The sequence below is a fragment of the Dendronephthya gigantea genome, unplaced genomic scaffold (assembly GCF_004324835.1).
Source record: "Dendronephthya gigantea isolate DGI-Jeju-01 unplaced genomic scaffold, DenGig_1.0 000165F, whole genome shotgun sequence".
NCBI classification, from domain to species: Eukaryota; Metazoa; Cnidaria; class Anthozoa; order Malacalcyonacea; family Nephtheidae; genus Dendronephthya; species Dendronephthya gigantea.
The window spans coordinates 423,813-445,877 of record NW_021163175.1 but is presented as its reverse complement, the minus strand read 5'-3'; the positions used below and the strand labels follow the sequence as shown (position 1 = coordinate 445,877).

The window sequence follows — 22,065 nt, the reverse complement described above, 5'->3', positions numbered from 1 at the left end:
TTTTTTCTCCCTTTTTTCCTCCCCTTTTTTTTCCTCCCTTTTCCTTCCCTTTCTTTCCCCTCCTTTTTTTTTTCCTTCCTCTCTCCTCTTTCTTCCTTTCCCTTCTCCCCTTCCCTTCCTCCCTCTCCTTTTCTCTCCCCTCCTTTCCCTCTCCCCTTCCCCCCTCTTCCCTTTTCTCTCCTCTTTCCCTTTCCTTTCCTTCTCCCCCTTCCCTCTTCTTCCCTTTCCCTCTCCTTCCCCTTTTCCTCTTCCCTCTTCCTCCCTTTCCCTTTCCTTCCCCTTTCCCCCTTCCCTCTTCTTTTCTTCTTCCCCTTCCCTCTTCTTTCCTTTCTTTCCCCTTCCCTTTTTCCCCTTCCCTCTTCTCCCTTTTCCCCCCTCTCCTTCCCTTTTTCCCCTTCCCTCCTCTTTCCTTTCCCTCCTCTTCCCTTCTTCCCTTTCCCTCCTCTTCCCTTCCCCTTCCCCTTCCCCCCCTTTTCCCTTTCCCCTCCCCTTCCTCTCCTCTTTTTTTTCTCCTCCCCTTTTCTTTTCTCCCCCTTTTTTTTGTCCCCTTTTTTTCTCCCCCTTTTTCTCTCCCCTTTTTTTCTCCCCCTTTTTCTTTTTTTTCTCCCCCTTTTTTTCCTCCCCCTTTTCTTCTCCCTTTTTTTTCTCCCTTTTTTCCCCCTTTTTTTTTTCCCCTTTCTTTTTCCCCTTTTTTTCCTCCCCTTCTTTCTTCCCTTTTTCCTCCTCCCTTTTCCTTCCCTTTCTTCCCCCTCCCTTTTTTCTTCCCTTCCTCTCTCCTCTCCCTTCCTTTCCCTTCTCCCCTTCCCTTCCTTCCTCCCTCTCCTTTCCTCCCCCCTCCTTTCCCTCTCCCCTTCCCCCCTTTTTCCTTTTCTCTTCTCTTTCCCTTCCCTTCCCTTTTTTCCTCTCTCTTCCTTCTCCTTCTTTTTTCTCTCCTTTTATTTTCTCCCCTTTTTCCTCCTCCCTTTTCCTCCCCTTTTTTTCCTCTCCCTTTCTTTTTTCCTTCCTCTCTCCTCTCCTTTCCCTCCCTTCTCCCCTTCCCTTCCTTCCTCCCTCTCCTTCTCTCTCCCCTCCTTTCCCTCTCCCCTCCTTTCCCTCTCCCCTTCCCCCCTCTTCCCTTTTCTCTCCTCTTCCCCTTTCCTTTCCTTCTTCCCCTTCCCTCTTCTTCCCTTTCCCTCTCCTTCCCCTTTTCCCCTTCCCTCTTCTTTTCTTTTCCCCCTTCCCTCCTCTTTCCTTTCTTTCCCTTTCCCTTTTTCCCCTTCCCTCTTCTCCCCTTTCCCTCTCCCTCCCCTTCTCCCCTTCCCTCCTCTTTCCTTTCTTTCCCTTTCCCTTTTTCCCCTTCCCTCTTCTCCCCTTTCCCTCTCCCTCCCCTTCTCCCCTTCCCTCCTCTTTCCTTTCCCTCCTCTTCCTTTTTTCCCTCTCCCTCCTCTTCCCTTCCCCCTCCCCTTCCTTTTCCCTTTCCCTTCCCCTTCCTCTCCTCTTTTTTTTCTCCCTTTTTTTTTCTCCTCCTTCCTTTTTTTTTCCTCCCCTTTTTTCTCTTTCCCCCCTCTTTTTTGTCCCCCTCTCTCTTTTTCTCTCCTCCCCTCTTTTTTTTTCCCCCCTTTTTTTTCTTCTCCTCCTCTCTTCTCTTTCCTCCCCTTTCTCTTTTTTTCTCCTCCCCTTTTCTTTTTCTCCTCTCTTTTTTTCTTCTCCTCCCCCCTCCTTTTTTTCCCCTCCCCTCTCCTTTCTTTTTTTTCCTCTCCCTCCCTTTTCTCTTTCTCCTTTTTTTCTTCCCCCCTTTTTCCCTCCTCCCTTTCTTTTCCCTCCCTCCTCTTTCTCTTCTTTCCCCCCCTCCTTTTTTTCCCTCCCTTCTTTCCTCTTCCCCCCTTCTCTCCCCTCTTCTCCCTTTTCCTTTTCCTTTCCTTCCTCCTTCCTTCTCCCTTCCTTCTCCTTTCCTCTCCTTCTTTTTTCTTCCCCTCTCCTTCTCCTTCCTCTCCCTCTTCCTTCTTTCTCTCCCCCTCTCCTCCTCTTCCCCTTTCCTCTCCTTCTTTCTTCCCCTCTTCTCCTCCCCCTTTTCCTTTCCTCTTTCTTTTTTCCTCCTCTCTTCTCCTCTCCCCCCCTCTTTTCCCTTCCTCTCTTCTCTTTTTCTCCTCTTCTCTCCTTTTCTTTCTTCCCCCCCTTTTCCCTCCTTTTCTCTCTTCCCTTCTCCTTTCTTCCTTCCCCTTTCCTTTCCTTTCCTCCCCTCCCCTCCCCTTTTTTCTCTCTCTCTTTTTCTTCTCCCTTTTCTTTTCCCCCCTTTCTTCTCTCCTCTTTTTTCTTCCTTTTTCCCCTTTTTTCGTCTTCCCCTTCCCTTTTTTTCCCCCTCTTTTTTTTCTTTCCTTCCTTCCCCCCCTTTTTCCTCTCCTTCTCTCTCTTCCTCCCTTCCCTTTCTTTCTCCTCCTTCCTCCCCTCTTTCCTCTCTCCCCCCCCTTTCTCTCTCCCTTCTCTCTTCCCCTCTCCCTCCCCCTCCCTTCCCTTCCTTCCCCCTTCTTCCCTCTCCTCTCCTCTCCTCTCCTCTCCTCTTCTTTCTCCCCCTCTTTCTCCTCCTCTTCCCTCTCCTCCTTCTTCTTCCTCTCTTCTCCTTCCCTCCTCCTCCCTCTTTCCTCTCCCCTTTCCTTCCTTTCTCAATTTACTCCAACATTTCCCCTCAATTTTACCAATATTTTTTCCCACTTCTTTCAAAAGTTTTCACACTTTCTTCCAATATCTTCCCAACCTTTACACCACTATTTCCCCAACTTTTTCCCAAATTTTCCCAAATTTTTCCAAACTTTTTCCAAACTTTTTCCCAACATCTCCCTATTATTTTCCCAATATTTTCCCAACATTTCTCCAACATTTTCCCAACATTTTCCCAACATTTTTCCAACATTTTTCCAACATTTTCCCAACATTTTCCCAACATTTTCCCAACAATTTCCCACCATAACCAAAACATGCTTTTGTTATATAAATAATTGACATCATAACCAAAGTGTGGTCACCCATCTCAAACTCAAAAACTTGTCAAAATTTACCAAAATTGTAAGGGGTAAGCCTTACCATTTTAGTCAAAATTGACGACCTTTTCAATGTTCCAAGAAGCAACCAAATATGCTCTAAAATGAAAGGTATTAGTCTTACGAGGACATTTTTAGCAGTTTTTGAACCGTTGAAAAATTCGTCAAAATAGACTTACTCCTTTTTTGTTAGGTTTCGCGGGAGAATTTGGTGTTCTCGTGTTTATTTGGGGAATGGTTGAATGCTGGACGAAATGTTTTTCATTAGCCTCTTGAAAAAAAAGATTTAAGTAAAATAAAAAACACCACTCATTATCGAAAGAGGCGAATAGTCGCATGGTAACGACAATGGTGTAGCAACTGGTAACTTGGTGGTGGTTCGAATCTTGCATCGGGAAAAAAATATTTTCGTCACGACCCGAAAGAAAAGATTATTTTTTATTGGGTTTCGAGGGAGAATTTCGTGTTGGGTACGTTCGCTATATATACACTATCCGCCAAAACGAAATTTTCCATTTTTCACTTTGCTTTTTTTTGAACAAATCTAAATGCTATTGCAAATGCCAAATGATCAAACGCAAATAGAATAGCAAAAAAAGGCCACGCAGTCGCAGTGAACTAATATGGTCATGGTTAAAATTTCAGTGCGCATGTGGAACACTCCCACAATCAACACACTGAGCTATGTCACATATATACTAGACATTTTTAATGAGATGTTGTGGTGTTGTGTGCTCTTCTCTTCTCAGGGTTTTCGGTTGTCATCTTTTCTTTCTTGACCTTTCTTTTTTTTGTGGTCACTTCTGGCAGACGGTCATGAAATTTTGGGCTCTGCGATTTCAAAAAATATCAGCCAAAATTCTTGTCATTTGGCTGAACATTTAATACAACTCGTAGAAAATGATGTAGAAAATATTACCGATGTTTCTACAATCGAAAATCGTCAGTTACGACGATTGTAGAAGGTCTTGATCAAATGAACTTTGAGAGTCATGAACAAACTTTGGCGGTCAAGATGCGACAGCGAGGCAAAAGGAGTGTGAACCTTGATCAGAATATAGTCGATTTAGAGCAAGGTGTTGTTAAGAAAAGAAGGAGAAAATGTGGTAGCTGCGATTTGTGCCTGAGGAAAATAAATTGTGGCGAGTGTAATTGTTGTTTGAATAGAAAGACAAGTCATCAGATATGTAAGCTTCGAAAATGCTCTAAGCTCAAAATGAAATCAAGCTGTATGGAGAACGAGTCGGGTACCGTCCCCTTTCAACACCCCGTACAGCAAGCAATTCTAATAGATAGTTCAAATATCGAGAAATTAGGACATGCGAAAATAAATCCTGAGAAAGCAAAGGGGAAACTGCAGTAACGCCTCTGCAACGGTAAAGCTGCAGAAATTTGCATGGACACGGAGAATGCGCTTTACAAATCCCCTCTGGGACTGATGGAATTGGAACAAAGCCATACAACGGAAATTAGCACAGAGCACAATAATGTTCGCATTCCAAATCGTTCCCCTGTGACACCACTGGAACCAAAATATAATGACACAGGAAATGCAAATAATAAGCCAAATCTACCTAAATTGGATGTTATGGCGTCTGAAATCAAAGAAAAAGTGTGGGGTTCTATTAGTCAACAAAGTTTATGCGATCAGATTAGTAAAATCTATGACGAAATCGTCCATTTTAGAAGGAACATTTACCTGTCGAAGGAACATTTACGATCAGTTTAATCAATATATGCAAATGAAGTTTACTTAATCGTATCTATGACATTATAATTTATGCTGAACCTAACACATGCTCAGTTCACGATGAGCTTCTCTCTCGATCTATTCAATATGGTGGTCAATCAAGAAATGTTTTTGCTTGCAAAAAGATCGTAAAATGTTGGCGCTACAAGCTCGGAAAAGGTATTGAAAATATTCCCGTCTCCTTGCTTTATTCTTTAAGTGCAATCTTAAGCGATATAAAGCTTATTCGAATTCGAATAAGTGGAATTTAACATGTGGAAGGATAACAGCTGATTGCTTTTACTCATAATTGATGGTTTACTGTGATGACTACCAGCTAGTAATGGACAAATATTGCGTGGAAATATGTGAACTATTAACCCACCTTCTGCATGTTCGCCTTTTATCATCTCATTACTTATAACTTTTACAAATGAGTAAAACTTTTCAACTTTTGATATCTTATAGATTGTAAATGAGATCAGGCTTTTATCAGCTCACAGAATAACAAGGTATATTTATTAATTTTAAAAATTGTGCATCAAAAATTGTCTGCCTAGAACTGAACGAGTGTTGCTAAAGATGTATGGATTAACTGCAGTTGGTATATGTTGCATTTTTAGAAGGAAGCATCCAAACAAATTCATTTGTAACATGGTGGATAACAAAGTCCCTTTTGAAAACCTACTTCAGTCATTTGACGGTGAGTTTCTTACATAAATATAATCAAATATGATTTTCGTTTGGGCTTTCCTTTTCCTTTGTATTATTCCAAATGAGCTTGATAGGTTATTGAATATTGAGTAAATGTGTCATAGTATTACAGCATTTTACGGACTCGATTTGATTGCACTCATAAATGATGCAATGAACGGTCTCTATCCTATAAACTTCTAGGCATCTATGTCTAATAAATGCCTCTTCCAAATCAAAACACCAGGGGCCGGTTGTTCGAAAGGCGTTTAGCTTAAACGGTGGATAACCCAAGTTTAAAAGTACTCTAACAGATCTTGTGAATGAATGTACCTGCATCTTACGCATTAAATATGTACTTCCATTGACAATTAAACTATTTACATCGAAATATTTCAGCTCAGTTGTTCAATAAATAGATGATTTTGTTTTCCATTTTGAACTTAATCGTCCCAGTAATGTTTAATGTCCCTAGTGTGGTTGTGTGTTTCAGAGTGTCATGGTTATAATGTTCAATTTTAATTTGTAATTTAATTGTTTTGTTTGGAAACATTCACAAACAGTTTGCACAAACTTTGACAATGAGGAAATTTTTGCAATAGGCATATGCCCTAAATTGCGACTTTGAAACACATGGGAGACTTTTTAAGTTTACATGCACAAACTGCATTAACTAACACTTGATGCTGTATGTATTAGAATGGCATCACAAATTATTGATATTTAGTCTTAGTGGTATTTTCACTTCTTCAAAATATGGTGGTGTTAATGATATAAATGCCTCTCTCTATTAAATGCTCTCTCTAGAATTGGCAGATTTCATTAAGGTGGTGTTGGTCATTGAAAATGTAGATTTACCCTGTTTTAAAAATTTAAGGAGTCGATTAGCTTGTTTCATTGTTCTGTATAATTAATGAAAAACTTTTTTAGTTTCTTTTAGCAAACTAAAATTGTCATTCCCTTTACTTTCGTGCATGATAACTCGAAAAATAATAAAAGGTAACTTGATAAAATTCTCATGGTTTATTCTAAAGACAATTGGCTGGTACGTGAACCATTCAGTCTACGTTAAATAGGGACTGTTTATTTTTGATACATCATAGAAGTTTTAAATATATAGCCTGTAAAATGTTTTAGAAAAGTTTTATTTATTTGAGGTTCAGCTTGGAGGCAAAAATATTTAGAACTAAAAAAAAACTAATGCTGTCATTTTAGCGTTAAAACCTAGTTTGTTATCTTGTTTGCAAAAATCGTCTATTTCCCACCATTGGGTGTGTTTGTTCTGGGTAACTATAGCAATTGAAATTTTCTACAAGTCTTTTTTACTCAGAGCAACTTGACTTGCAATATGTCATGAAAAGATTTTTATATTTTTCAAAATAAAAATGAAAAAAAATTAATGAACTAGAATTAAAAGCCCCAGATGTTTATTGGATCATGTACAATATGTTAGTGCTTCAGTTGATCTCTGTACTCTTTTGTCTCTGTATATCTGATATCTGTACTGTATCTTTATTGGTATTATATGATGAAAATGGGAGCTCTGGATAGTTATGCAAATTGTGGGAAATTCCAAATTGATTTTGTGGGCCATCCTTCCAGGTTTGCCAAAAAGCCTGAGTAATTGATTTCACTGGGAGTCTTAGCAATAAAAAAGTGCTGACTGAGGAATTTTGTGCAAAGAGCAAGGATTTATGAATTTACAAACATGAATTTTGAAACTTGTTCTCATAGGTTTAGAGTTTTGTTTTCTTCTGGGGGGGCTTAAACTTTAGATACATGATATCTAGCTAGCAACACTTTCTGACATTAGATAAAATTAAATAGAATAAATTTCCTCTTGATATATAGTTGCATCGGTAGTCATGGTTCATATGCCGATAGGTGGAGAAAATATTTACCAATGATTTGACCTGTTGTGGGTAGAAAAGCTAATGAAAGATAAAATGAACAAGCTGCCATGTATTTTATGATTTTACAAGCTGCCATGTATTTTATGATTTACAGCTGAAAATTCTGTATTTCGCAATTGCTTTTCCGAGTTGCTCGATATTATAATATCAACTATAATAATACCGTTTCATGTGTATATAAAGATCTTTTTTGAAAGATTCAACATTGCTCTGATGCAATTATTACTTTTTGGCAAATTTTTAGGGGGGCTGAGGCCCCCCAGTAAGATTTCTTGGGGGGGCCGAGCCCCTCAGCCCCCCATACTCTATGCCTATGCTTGTTCTCATGATTATTTACATGGAGAAAGAATCAAATAAATCATTATCACAATTAATTTTAAATACAATAACTAATTACCTAAAAAATATTGAATGTATTGAAAATATTGATCGTTTTAGAATTTAGACATGCAGTATCAATAATATAAAATTGTACGGTAAATTGTGCACAAATCAGGGGGGGGCATTCGGCACGCCCAGTACGCGAAAAACCGGGTAACGAGGATAGATTTCGGAGAAGAAAGGCGAAGGAAGGAAAGCCCGGAAATGTTTTAATTTTCTATGTTTTAAAGAGAAACTATAAAGTTATTTTAATGAAGTGAAGCTTGTTGAGAAAAAGATATTCCGATTATAAGTATATCTAGATATATATCTTATAAGCGTATGTTTTTGTTTGCTGCCTTTTTTAATATGACTTCGTCCTCGCGCATCGAATGTTGGAATTTTCTGAATATTTTTTCGGTCGATTTCTTTTGCATTAGTTCAACGTTTTAGAGTAAGAATGTTTGTTATGCCAAAGCATTTATTTCACGTAAATGACGTTCATTTTTTCTGCTTTGTTAGATTAAAAGTCCAGCGAGAAATGAAGTGAAAGGCGATTTGAAAACCACGAGGTAAGGCAGTAAGCCGCCATTTTAATAAATTTTCGTACTTTTTTTAATAGTGTGTTGTTTTTGTTTTATTTTAACATTCCATGCCCCAACCGAACACTTCAGTAAGGGTGCAGTAGTTTTAAGAAAGATTTGTGGTTTAATTTTATTAAAAAATCCGCCTTCAGTCGAGAGGCGAGAGGAATGGCGAATTATTTCAGACCATGTATTCGGTGTTTGACATAATTGTGGGACCTGTGTTGCCAAATTAGTTTGTATTTTGAAACATTCGATTAAGTGCTAAGAAAAGAAATGGAACTACTAACTCTTTAAAGCCCGTTTTTGTTTTTGCCAAGGCAGGTTGATGCATGTAGTTTGATATATAAGAGGGGTTAGCACCATTTAGTAGCCTTAGAATGAGGGGAAGTAGAATTGTTTAAACGTTGATTCAATGTTGTTTTATCAGAGTCTGATGTTAATATTTTGTGTTTCAGATTGTTTTTGCCAATGTTTTGATCTGAAGGCTTAAAGAACCATTTTTACAATATTGGAGATATGTAGTGGAATAAATGCCTGGAAAGACAATTATTGTCTGACAATATAAACTATAAATTGAAACCGGAATGCAATGATAAGAAAGGGAAATATGGAATAAATGCCTGGAAATACAATATAAACTATAATTTTAAACTGGAATGCAATGATAAGAAAGGGAAATAAACTATTGCTAAGTCTAAAGAACCACTGAAGCTGAAGAATTGAGATACAACAATCTTTGACTGACTTTAGGTGTAAGACGTTCGCCCAGCTATTGTAGACCGCATGGAATCGATTCAAGTCCTTTAAAAATTTGTGAATCAAGATGAGAATGAACTTAGTGAATCTGTAATTGCTGCTATATGTTTTGGCTAAAATATAAAAAAAACTGTTGTATGTCTCCAAAACAAAGGAGCTTATATTTATGATACCAAAGAGAACAGGAGTGTTTGACATCAGAAATACAAAGAATTCAGAGACAATTCACCTTTTAAAACGAAACCAAAAAACTAGAAGCAAAAAACAAATTGTGCTTCAAAACAAAACTAGAATGCACTGCTTTTAAAAGGTTGAAATATAGGAAAGGACAACTTTTTTCTAGTCGTTTAGTGATTCGTTTATTGTAACATCGCTCACGATGATGTTCGGAGTTGATCGGCATGTTGTCGTACATTATCATACCACGTGATCTGCTAAGATCACATGGTAATTATTGCCTATGAAACTAATCTCAACGTTAAAAAAAAATTTCTTTAGATTGGTTGCGATCGAAGGTGGACAGCAAGATCGAAGCTCAGCAAGATTGAAGATTGTTCGAAGAAGAAGGAGTTCGCCGTTGACTAAAAGGTGGGTTCCGGCGATTATATGCGTAATCTGCGGTTGCTTTGTCCGACCCCAGTAGGGGGACCGTTTGCCTAGAGCGTTTTGGTCCCCCGCACGCTGCTAGTTCCCACTTGTAGGCCTTTACACTAATCTACGGGAAGGCCGTAGGCCTTCCTTAAGGAGTACAGTGTAGCTGAGCCGAACCCTTTTTTTTCGTTGTATATAGGTTTATCTGAACAGCTAGTTGTCAAGATGAATGCGAAGACTCGCCCGGCCAAATTCAAAATGGCGATGCCAAAGAAAACCATCCACCTGGACCGTTCGCAGACCTTTCTGGGCAAGATTGTTGTGCTGTCTGGTCAAAGTTAAGTATTTTACTTTGATGTTTGTGTGTCTTCGGCTAATTGTTGGCCAGAAATGACAAAAAGCCATATACAATATGAAATATTCTGCGTACAAGGATATATCTAAAATTTCGAACTTAATTCTGCCTGCAATGATGATAATTTTTTACTGAAAATTTATGTCATGAGCAACTTCCGCACCTATAGACTGAAGCAGAACTGAACATTTTGTCATTAACGTTTATCTCAACAGCCAGTTATCAAGACGAACGTCAAGAGAACAGTTGAAATAGAAAATAGAAATCAGTTCAAGACTCGCCGCCGCCGAATTCAAAATGGCGATCCCATACACGTGGACCGTTCGCGGACCTTTCTGAGCAAGATTGTTGTGCTGTCTGGTCAAAGTTAAGTATTTTACTTTGATGTTTGTGTGCCTTCTGCTAATTGTCGGTCAGAAATAACAAAAAACCATATACAATATGAAATATTCTGCGTACAAGGTTATCTAAAGTTTCGAGATTAATTTTGCCTGCAATGATGATAATTTTTTACTGAAAATTTATGTCTTGAGCAATTTTCGTACCCATAGACTGAAGCAGAACTGAAGATTTTGTCATTAACGTTTATCTCAACAGCTAGTTATCAAGACGAACGTCAAGAGAACAGTTGAAATAGAAATCAGTTCAAGACTCGCCCGGCCGAATTCAAAATGGCGATGCCGAAGAAAACTATACACGTGGACCGTTCGCGGACCTTTCTGAGCAAGATTGTTGTGCTGTCTGGTCAAAGTTAAGTATTTTACTTTACTGTTTGTGTGCCTTCTGCTAAAACTAGACAATAATTAAGGTAGTTATAAATGCAATTTTATATTAATAATGTCTTATTATATTAAAGATTTTCCTTGGTCAACATCGGAAGTGAACAAGATTTCTGCACAGAGGTAATTCGATTGTTTCTTCTAAATTTATATTAGCCTTGCAGCTGAAAATCTTGTCACTACCTTGTAATACATATCAACTGCCTGGGTATGTATTTTGTTATTTCAATAGTATAAGAGGGAATTTGCTGCAACTAGGATCTTTTTCATGAAAATTGTCAGTGCGGTCACAATTTGGTTAAGATTGCTAAGTGAACTTTGTTTCTATACTCACTATGTGTCACCAGTAATAAATTCCTGTGGTGGTCTTGAAGTAAATATAGCAACCATAGTTATATATAGAAGGATGAAGTAACCATAGATTACCTAACCAAAAACTAGACAGTAATTAAGATAGTTGAAAATAGAATTTCATATTAATATAATGTCTTTTTATATTCAAGATTTTTCTTGGACAAGAGTGCAACATTAACTCTGGATATGAACTTTACTTTCAAATGAACATTGGAAGTGAACAAGATTTCTGCACAGAGGTAATTCGATTGTTCCTTCAAAATTTATATTAGCCTTGCAGCTGAAATTCTTGTAGTGACTTTGTAATACATATCAACTGCCCGGATATATATTTTTTTATTTATTATAAGGGGGAATTTGCTGCAACTACGATCTTTTTCATGAAAATCGTCAGGCAATTTGTCTTAATAATAACTTCTTTATATATTCAAGATTTTCATTGATCAAGAGTGCAACCAGCCACATTAGCTGCTGTGGATATGGACTTTACTGTCAGAGGAAAATTGGAAGTGAACAAGATTTTTGCAGAGGTAATTTGATTGTTCCTTCAAAATTTATATTAGCCTTGCAGCTGAAATTCTTGTAGTGACCTTGTAATATATATCAACCGCCCAGATATATATTTTGTTATTTAGTATAAGGGGGAATTTGCTGCAACTAGGATCTTCATGAAAATCGTCAGGCAGTCACAATTTTGTTAAGATTATAAAGTGAACTTTGCTTCTATACTCACTATGTGTCACCAGTAATAAATTCCTGTGCTGGTCTTTGAATAAATATAGCAACCATAGTTATATATAGAGGGATGAAGTAACCTAGAATACCTGACGAAAATAGACAATAATTAAGATAGTTGAAAATGGAATTTTGTCTTAATAATAACTTCTTATATATTCAAGATTTTCCTTGGTCAAGAGTGCAACCAGCCACATTAGCTGCTGTGATATGGACTTTACTGTCAGAGGAAAATTGGAAGTGAACAAATTTTGCAGAGGTAATTTGATTGTTCCTTCAAAATTTCTATTAGCCTTGCAGCTGAAATTCTTGTAGTGACTTTGTAATACATATCAACTGCCCGAATATATATTTTTTATTTATTATAAGGGGGAATTTGCTGCAACTAGGATCTTTTCATGAAAATCGTCAGGCAGTCACAATTTTGTTAAGATTATAAAGTGAACTTTGCTTCTATACTCACTATGTGTCACCAGTAATAAATTCCTGTGCTGGTCTTTGAATAAATATAGCAACCATAGTTATATATAGAGGGATGAAGTAACCATAGAATACCTGACGAAAAACTAGACAATATTAAGATAGTTGAAAATGGAATTTTGTCTTAATAATAACTTCTTTATATATTCAAGATTTTCCTTGGTCAAGAGTGCAACCAGCCACATTAGCTGCTGTGGATATGGACTTTACTGTCAGAGGAAAATTGGAAGTGAACAAGATTTTTGCAGAGGTAATTTGATTGTTCCTTCAAAATTTATATTAGCCTTGCAGCTGAAATTCTTGTAGTGACTTTTATATATCAACTGCCCGATATATATTTTGTTATTTAGTAAAGGGGGAATTTGCTGCAACTAGGATCTTCATGAAAATCGTCAGGCAGTCACAATTTTGTTAAGATTATAAAGTGAACTTTGCTTCTATACTCACTATGTGTCACCAGTAATAAATTCCTGTGCTGGTCTTTGAATAAATATAGCAACCATAGTTATATATAGAGGGATGAAGTAACCATAGAATACCTGACGAAAAACTAGACAATAATTAAGATAGTTGAAAATGGAATTTTGTCTTAATAATAACTTCTTTATATATTCAAGATTTTCCTTGATCAAGAGTGCAACCAGCCACATTAGCTGCTGTGGATATGGACTTTACTGTCAGAGGAAAATTGGAAGTGAACAAATTTTTGCAGAGGTAATTTGATTGTTCCTTCAAAATTTTATTAGCCTTGCAGCTGAAATTCTTGTAGTGACTTGTAATATATCAAACTGCCCGAATATATTTTGTTATTTATATAAGGGAGGGATTTGCTGCAACTAGGATCTTTTTCATGAAAATCGTCAGGCAGTCACAATTTTGTTAAGATTATAAAGTGAACTTTGCTTCTATACTCACTATGTGCCACCAGTAATAAATTCCTGTGCTGGTCTTTGAATAAATATAGCAACCATAGTTATATATAGAGGGATGAAGTAACCATAGAATACCTGACGAAAAACTAGACAATAATTAAGATAGTTGAAAATGGAATTTTGTCTTAATAACTTCTTTATATATTCAAGATTTTCCTTGATCAAGAGTGCAACCAGCCACGTTAGCTGCTGTGATATGGACTTTACTGTCAGAGGAAAATTGGAAGTGAAAAAGATTTTGCAGAGGTAATTTGATTGTTCCTTCAAAATTTATATTAGCCTTGCAGCTGAAATTCTTGTAGTGACTTTGTAATATATCAACTGCCCGGATATATATTTTTATTTATTATAAGGGGAATTTGCTGCAACTAGGATCTTTTTCATGAAAATCGTCAGGCAGTCACAATTTTGTTAAGATTATAAAGTGAACTTTGCTTCTATACTCACTATGTGTCACCAGTAATAAATTCCTGTGCTGGTCTTTGAATAAATATAGCAACCATAGTTATATTAGAGGGATGAAGTAACCATAGAATACCTGACGAAAAACTAGACAATAATTAAATAGTTGAAAATGGAATTTTGTCTTAATAATAACTTTTTATATATTCAAGATTTTCCTTGATCAAGAGTGCAACCAGCCACATTAGCTGCTGGGATATGGACTTTACTGTCAGAGGAAAATTGGAAGTGAAAAAGATTTTTGCAGAGGTAATTTGATTGTTCCTTCAAAATTTATATTAGCCTTGCAGCTGAAATTCTTGTAGTGACCTTGTAATATATATCAACCGCCCAGATATATATTTTGTTATTTAGTACAAGGGGGAATTTGCTGCAACTAGGATCTTCATGAAAATCGTCAGGCAGTCACAATTTTGTTAGATTATAAAGTGAACTTTGCTTCTATACTCACTATGTGTCACCAGTAATAAATTCCTGTGCTGGTCTTTGAATAAATATAGCAACCATAGTTATATTAGAGGGATGAAGTAACCATAGAATACCTGACGAAAAACTAGACAATAATTAAGATAGTTGAAAATGGAATTTTGTCTTAATAATAACTTCTTTATATATTCAAGATTTTCCTTGGTCAAGAGTGCAACCAGCCACATTAGCTGCTGTAGATATGGACTTTACTGTCAGAGGAAAATTGGAAGTGAACAAAATTTTTGCAGAGGTAATTTGATTGTTCCTTCAAAATTTCTATTAGCCTTGCAGCTGAAATTCTTGTAGTGACTTTGTAATACATATCAACTGCCCGAATATATATTTTGTTATTTATTATAAGGGGGAATTTGCTGCAACTAGGATCTTTTTCATGAAAATCGTCAGGCAGTCACAATTTTGTTAAGATTATAAAGTGAACTTTGCTTCTATACTCACTATGTGTCACCAGTAATAAATTCCTGTGCTGGTCTTTGAATAAATATAGCAACCATAGTTATATATAGAGGGATGAAGTAACCATAGAATACCTGACGAAAAACTAGACAATATTTAAGATAGTTGAAAATGGAATTTTGTCTTAATAATAACTTCTTTATATATTCAAGATTTTCCTTGGTCAAGAGTACAACCAGCCACATTAGCTGCTGTGGATATGGACTTTACTGTCAGAGGAAAATTGGAAGTGAACAAGATTTTTGCAGAGGTAATTTGATTGTTCCTTCAAAATTTATATTAGCCTTGCAGCTGAAATTCTTGTAGTGACCTTGTTATATATATCAACCGCCCAGATATATATTTTGTTATTTAGTACAAGGGGGAATTTGCTGCAACTAGGATCTTCATGAAAATCGTCAGGCAGTCACAATTTTGTTAAGATTATAAAGTGAACTTTGCTTCTATACTCACTATGTGTCACCAGTAATAAATTCCTGTGCTGGTCTTTGAATAAATATAGCAACCATAGTTATATATAGAGGGATGAAGTAACCATAGAATACCTGACGAAAAACTAGACAATAATTAAGATAGTTGAAAATGGAATTTTGTCTTAATAATAACTTCTTTATATATTCAAGATTTTCCTTGATCAAGAGTGCAACCAGCCACGTTAGCTGCTGTGGATATGGACTTTACTGTCAGAGGAAAATTGGAAGTGAAAAAGATTTTTGCAGAGGTAATTTGATTGTTTCTTCAAAATTTATATTAGCCTTGCAGCTGAAATTCTTGTAGTGACCTTGTAATATATCAACCGCCCAGATATATATTTTGTTATTTATATAAGGGGGAATTTGCAACTAGGATCTTTTTCATGAAAATCGTCAGGCAGTCACAATTTTGTTAAGATTATAAAGTGAACTTTGCTTCTATACTCACTATGTGTCACCAGTAATAAATTCCTGTGCTGGTCTTTGAATAAATATAGCAACCATAGTTATATATAGAGGGATGAAGTAACCATAGAATACCTGACGAAAAACTAGACAATAATTAAGATAGTTGAAAATGGAATTTTGTCTTAATAATAACTTCTTTATATATTCAAGATTTTCCTTGATCAAGAGTAACCAGCCACATTAGCTGCTGTGGATATGGACTTTACTGTCAGAGGAAAATTGGAAGTGAAAAGATTTTTGCAGAGGTAATTTGATTGTTCCTTCAAAATTTATATTAGCCTTGCAGCTGAAATTCTTGTAGTGACCTTGTAATATATCAACCGCCCAGATATATATTTTGTTATTTAGTATAAGGGGGAATTTGCTGCAACTAGGATCTTCATGAAAATCGTCAGGCAGTCACAATTTTGTTAAGATTATAAAGTGAACTTTGCTTCTATACTCACTATGTGCCACCAGTAATAAATTCCTGTGCTGGTCTTTGAATAAATATAGCAACCATAGTTATATATAGAGGGATGAAGTAACCATAGAATACCTGACGAAAAACTAGACAATAATTAAGATAGTTGAAAATGGAATTTTGTCTTAATAATAACTTCTTTATATATTCAAGATTTTCCTTGATCAAGAGTGCAACCAGATACGTTAGCTGCTGTGGATATGGACTTTACTGTCAGAGGAAAATTGGAAGTGAAAAAGATTTTTGCAGAGGTAATTTGATTGTTCCTTCAAAATTTATATTAGCCTTGCAGCTGAAATTCTTGTAGTGACCTTGTAATATATATCAACCGCCCAGATATATATTTTGTTATTTACTATAAGGGGGAATTTTTTGCAACTAGGATCTTCATGAAAATCATCAGGCAGTCACAATTTTGTTATGATTATAAAGTGAACTTTGCTTCTATACTCACTATGTGTCACCAGTAATAAATTCCTGTGCTGGTCTTTGAATAAATATAGCAACCATAGTTATATTAGAGGGATGAAGTAACCATAGAATACCTGACGAAAAACTAGACAATAATTAAGATAGTTGAAAATGGAATTTTGTCTTAATAATAACTTCTTTATATATTCAAGATTTTCATTGATCAAGAGTGCAACCAGCCACATTAGCTGCTGTGGATATGGACTTTACTGTCAGAGGAAAATTGGAAGTGAACAAGATTTTTGCAGAGGTAATTTGATTGTTCCTTCAAAATTTATATTAGCCTTGCAGCTGAAATTCTTGTAGTGACCTTGTAATATATATCAACCGCCCAGATATATATTTTGTTATTTAGTATAAGGGGGAATTTGCTGCAACTAGGATCTTCATTAAAATCGTCAGGCAGTCACAATTTTGTTAGGATTGCTAAGTGAACTTTGCTTCTATGCTCTCTATGTGGTCACCAATGATAAATTCCTGTGGTGGGCTTTGAATAAATATAGCATATTTATATAGAGGGATGAAGTAACCATAGAATGCCTGACCAAAAACTAGACAATAATTAAGATAGTTGAAAATGCAATTTTATATTAATTATGTGTTCTTGTAATATTCAAGATTTTCCCTGGTCAAGAGTGCAACATGAGTCGTGGATATGAACTTTACTGTCAGATGTACATTGATTGAAAAGTGAACAAGATATCTGCACTGAGGTAATTTGATTTTGTCATGGATGGTCAGCATTTGATTTTAAAAAGCCACTACATTGTTGAGATGACAACAATGAAATTGAAATTTGCTTCTATGGTCACCATGTGTGAAACCAATGATGAAACTTAATGCTATAACAGCTGAACAAGTCTGGCTGATTACTATAATTCCTGTGGTGGTCTTACAATAAATATCCATGAAAAAAGACAGCAATTACTATTTTAAACTTGGGAGAAATTTTTCTGATTTACATGTGATTTATATTCTGTAGTACTCAGAAGGGTGGTACCCAGTTTTTCTGTGTTCAAATTAAATAGTGACATATTTCTGGGTTGAATATATGCATGTGACACATTCTTTTTATTGAAAACAGCTAAAATATAATTGGCATAAAACAAAATGCATTCACGAATGTATTGTCTATCCATGAAAGATGGCTAAAGTAAGATAATGAGTAATATCTTTTAATAATGATGTCAGGTTGAAAATACAACTTTTTGCGTAAAAGGATTGATGAAATGCTTTTTCTCTTTAGAATGAATGAAGTTGAAGAAAGTTGAAAGGCACCCCAGAAGAACCTGAATTATTTTAGCCCTATCCTAGATTCATTGAATATTTTAGTGTGTGATAACATGTGTGAAATGTGATCAATTATGTGACAATTTTCAAAACTTGGATTTATAAAGAGAAAATTTTCTTTGTAATGTTTAAGAAGTAAACTTTTTTTGTCTGGTGGTGTTGGTGTTTTGATTTTGCATGTTTTTCCCTGTGCTTTCACAATTGAAAATATTTAGCAGTTGCTTTTGGCTTTTTCTCATACTTCTTTTCTCTTTAATTTCTTCTTAGTATTAGTATTTTTTCTAAATATTTTTCTCTTATTATTTTTTTGATGAAATTCTTTTTTTCTTTGGTGTTGAAGAAAGTTGAAAGGCACCCAGTTTCATTGATTAATATTTTTTAGTGTGAAATGTTATGAATAATGTGACAATTTTCAAAACTTGGATTTATAAATCTTTTTTCTTTGTAAAGTTTAAGAAATAAACCTTTTTCGTCTGATGGTGTTAGTGTTTTTATTTTGCAAGTTCTTCTGTGTGACTTGACAATTCTAAATTAAACCTCTTTATATTTTTTAGTATTTTTCTAAGTTAAACCTGTTAGTATTTTCTTCGATTGCTCTAGTTTTTTTTTCTCTAGTTTTTTCTTCTATTTCTCTATTTTTTCTTTTATTTATCTAGTTTTTTTTCTATTTTCTCTTGTCTTTTATTCTCTAGTTTTTTTCTGTAGTTTTTCTAGTTAGTTTTCTTTTCTCTGGTTTTTTCTTCTATTTCTCGAGTTTTTTTTCTATTTATTTTTTTTCTCTAGTTTTTTCCTAATGTTTTTTTCTTGTTTTTTTCTCTAGTTTTTCTAGTTAGTCTAGTTAGTTTATTTTGCAAGTTCTTCTGTGTGACTTGACAATTCTAAGTTGAACCTCTTAGTATTTTTTAGTATTTTTCTAAATTAAATCTGTTAGTATTTTCTTCAATTGCTCTAGTTTTTTTTTCTTTAGTTTTTTCTTCTATTTCTCTATTTTTTCTTTTATTTATCTAGTTTTTTTTCTATTTTCTCATGTCTTTTATTCTCTAGTTTTTTTGTGTAGTTTTTCTAGTTAGTTTTCTTTTCTCTGGTTTTTTCTTCTTTTTCTCTAGTTTTTTTTTATTTTTTTACTTAGTTTTTTTCTCTAGTTTTTTCCTAATGTTTCTTTCTTTTTTTTTTTCTCTAGTTTTTCTAGTTAGTTTTCTTTTCTCTGGTTTTTTCTTCTATTTCTCGAGTTTTTTTTCTATTTTTCTACTTAGTGTTTTCTCTAGTTTTTTCTTAATGTTTTTCTCTTGTTTGTTTTTCTAGTTAGTTTTTTTTCGGTTTTTTTCTTCTATTTCTCTAGTTTTTTTTTCTTTTTTCTCTTGTCTTTTATTCTCTAGTTTTTTTTTCTAGTTTTTCTAGTTAGTTTTCTTTTCTCTGGTTTTTTCTTCTATTTTTCTAGTTTTTTTCTATTTTTCTGCTTAGTTTTTTTCTCTAGTTTCTTCTTAATGTTTTTCTCTAAGTATTTTCTAAATGTTTTTTGAAAAGTTTTAGAAAAAACTTGATTTTTGTCTTGTGGTCTCTGGTTTATTTTCTATTTTTTTCTTTTATATCTCTAGTTTATCTCTGAGATTTTTTTTTACGAAAAAGTATTATGTCTTGGGCTACCTGTGTCAAGCCAGACACAGGTAGCCCAAGATTGACACAGCTAGCCCAAGACAAAATACATCTTCGTAAAAAAAAATCTTAGAGAATTTCAAAAAAGTGAAAAAAATTAAATTTTTTCACTCTCGAGAAAATCACCCTGTCAAATTTTCGTGAAAAAAAATTAAGGTAAGTAAACATGAGTTTTTTAAAAGCGGGACATTGTTAAATTTTTTCCCGGCCGACGTTCTTCATTTTCAGGCTTTTTAGAAGATTCGTGTTTTTAGAACTCTTTTTTCCTGTGCTTTTCTTTCAATTTTCAGGTACTTTTGAAGGCGATAGATTTTTTTTGGTTTTTATATTTCAAATTTTTTCCAATTTACTGTCTTTTGCAAAGGCCGAGAAGTATTTTAACTGTTTTAAACATTCTAAGTCACACTGAAATTTTTTAGGCTAATTTTGTTGCATTGCCAGGAGTTGAAGCATTAGTCCTCGGATTGAGAGACGAACGTCTTAACCATTAGACCACCGCATCATTTGTTGAAAGCTATTGTTCTTTATTTGACCTAATCCTTTTCGATAAAGTTTAAATTAAAGAATAATTTCGGTGGGAAAAATCGAACTTTTCCCAGGCAGGATTCGAACCTAGGTTCACAACCTGGTAGCCGGTAGTCTTAACCACTGGGCCACAGCATCATTTATCAATAGTTCTTTTTTTTATTTACTAAATCCTATTCGAAGAATTTTAAATTAAATAGCAATTTAGGTGGGAAAAATTACACTTACCCTTGCAGGATTCTTAACCACTAGGCCACCGCATTGTGTGTTGATACGTGCCATGAAATAATACATTTCAATACTTAAAGGCAAAATTGACGACTTTTTCAATGTTCAAAAAACCAACCAAATATGATATAAAATGAAAGATATTAGTCTTTGGAAGCCATTTTTAGCATTTTAAGACAGTTTTTGAACCATTGATCAAAAATAACAAAATATGCTCTAAAATGAAAGATATTAGTCTTAGGAAGCTATTTTTAGCATTTAAAACAGTTTTTTAAACGTTCAAAAAGTCGTCAAAATTGACCAAAATGGTAAGGCTTACCCCTTACCATTTTGGTCAATTTGACGACTTTTTCAACTTTTCAAAAACTGTTTTAAAATGCTAAAAATAGCTTCCTAAGACTAATATCTTTCATTTTAGAGCATTTTAGGACACTTTTTGAAAAGTTGAAAAAGTAATCAAAATGGCTCACCCCTTACCATTTTGGTCAATTTTGACAACTTTTTGAACTTTTCAAAAACTGTTTTAAAATGCTAAAAAAAGCTTCCTAAGACTAATATCTTTCATTTTAGAGCATTTTGAGACACTTTTTGAAAAGTTGAAAAAGTCGTCAAAATTGACCAAAATGGTAAGGCTTACCCCTTTGTTCAAAAACTGTTTTAAGATGCTGAAAATGGCTTCCTAAGACTAATATCGTTCAATTGAACTGTGTTGAACTGTACGAAAAACAGAACTGAACTGTGTGTGAACTGTACAAAAATCAGAACTGAACTGTGAGAAAACTATACAAATATCAGAACTGAACTGTGTGTGAACTGTACGAAAATCAGAACTGAACTGTGTTGAACTGTACAAAAATCAGAACTGAACTGTGTTGAGCTATACAAAAATCAGAACTGAACTGTGTGTGAACTGTACGAAAATCAGAACTGAACTGTGTTGAACTGTACGAAATTCAGAACTGAACTGTGTGAACTGTGAAATCAGAACTGAACTGTGTTGAACTGTACAAAAATCAGAACTGAACTGTGTTGAACTACGAAAATCAGAACTGAACTGTGTGAATGTACGAAAATCAGAACTGAAGTGTGAATGAACTATACAAAAATCAGAACTGAACAGTGTGTGAACTGTACGAAAATCAGAACTGAACTGTGAATGAGTACAAAAATCAGAACTGAACTGTGTGAACTGTACGAAAATCAGAACTGAACTGTGAGAAAACTATACAAAATATAGAACTGAACTGTGTGTGAACTGTACGAAAATCAGAACTGAACTGTGTTGAACTGTACAAAAATCAGAACTGAACTGTGTTGAACTATACGAAAATCAGAACTGAACTGTGTGTGAAATGTACGAAAATCAGAACTGAAGTGTGAATGAACTATACAAAATCAGAACTGAACAGTGTGTGAACTGTACGAAAATCAGAACTGAACTGTGAATGAGCTATACAAAAATCAGAACTGAACTGTGTGTGAACTGTACGAAAATCAGAACTGAACTGTGAATCAGCTATTAAAAAATCAGAACTGAACTGTGTGTGAACTGTACAAAATCAGAACTGAACTGTGAGAAAACTATACAAATCAGAACTGAACTGTGTGTGAACTGTACGAAAATCAGAACTGAACTGTGTTGAACTGTACAAAAATCAGAACTGAACTGTGTTGAACTATACGAAAATCAGAACTGAACTGTGTGTGAACTGTACGAAAATCTGAACTGAATTGTGAATGACTATACAAAATCAGAACTGAACTGTGTGTGAACTGTACGAAAATCAGAACTGAACTGTGTTGAACTGTACG

General features: G+C 35.0%; 1 protein-coding gene and 2 long non-coding RNA genes across 9 annotated transcripts; 2 read left to right on the top strand and 1 right to left on the bottom strand.

The window, feature by feature from the left end:
• Positions 1–516: 516 nt before the first annotated feature.
• On the bottom strand, positions 517–2,810 carry LOC114537813 (spore wall protein 2-like; the record flags this gene model as incomplete). The annotated part of the gene is made up of 3 exons (XM_028558911.1): positions 2,755–2,810; positions 1,644–2,634; positions 517–660 (listed from the first exon to the last, which is right to left on the bottom strand). Coding segments are annotated over exons 1-3 (1,191 nt in total), but the record flags the coding sequence as incomplete, so codon positions are not given.
• Positions 2,811–3,465: 655 nt separating this feature from the next.
• Positions 3,466–10,253, top strand: LOC114537822. Of its 4 annotated transcripts, XR_003688636.1 has the most exons (6): positions 4,819–4,923; positions 5,212–5,255; positions 5,367–5,446; positions 8,232–8,281; positions 9,551–9,640; positions 9,843–10,253. It is a non-coding gene; the product is annotated as an uncharacterized LOC114537822 (long non-coding RNA). The 4 variants fall into 4 exon arrangements; XR_003688637.1 differs by lacking the exon at positions 5,212–5,255 and having other exon boundaries at positions 4,825–4,923; XR_003688638.1 differs by lacking the exons at positions 4,819–4,923; positions 5,212–5,255; positions 5,367–5,446 and adding an exon at positions 8,008–8,022.
• Positions 10,254–10,861: 608 nt separating this feature from the next.
• LOC114537824 lies at positions 10,862–17,951 on the top strand. 4 transcript variants are annotated; one of them, XR_003688643.1, is made up of 4 exons: positions 10,862–10,900; positions 16,240–16,337; positions 17,176–17,270; positions 17,804–17,951. It is a non-coding gene; the product is annotated as an uncharacterized LOC114537824 (long non-coding RNA). The 4 variants fall into 4 exon arrangements; XR_003688642.1 differs by lacking the exon at positions 10,862–10,900 and adding an exon at positions 11,623–11,661; XR_003688640.1 differs by lacking the exon at positions 10,862–10,900 and adding an exon at positions 13,948–13,989.
• The last annotated feature ends 4,114 nt before the right edge of the window (positions 17,952–22,065 follow it).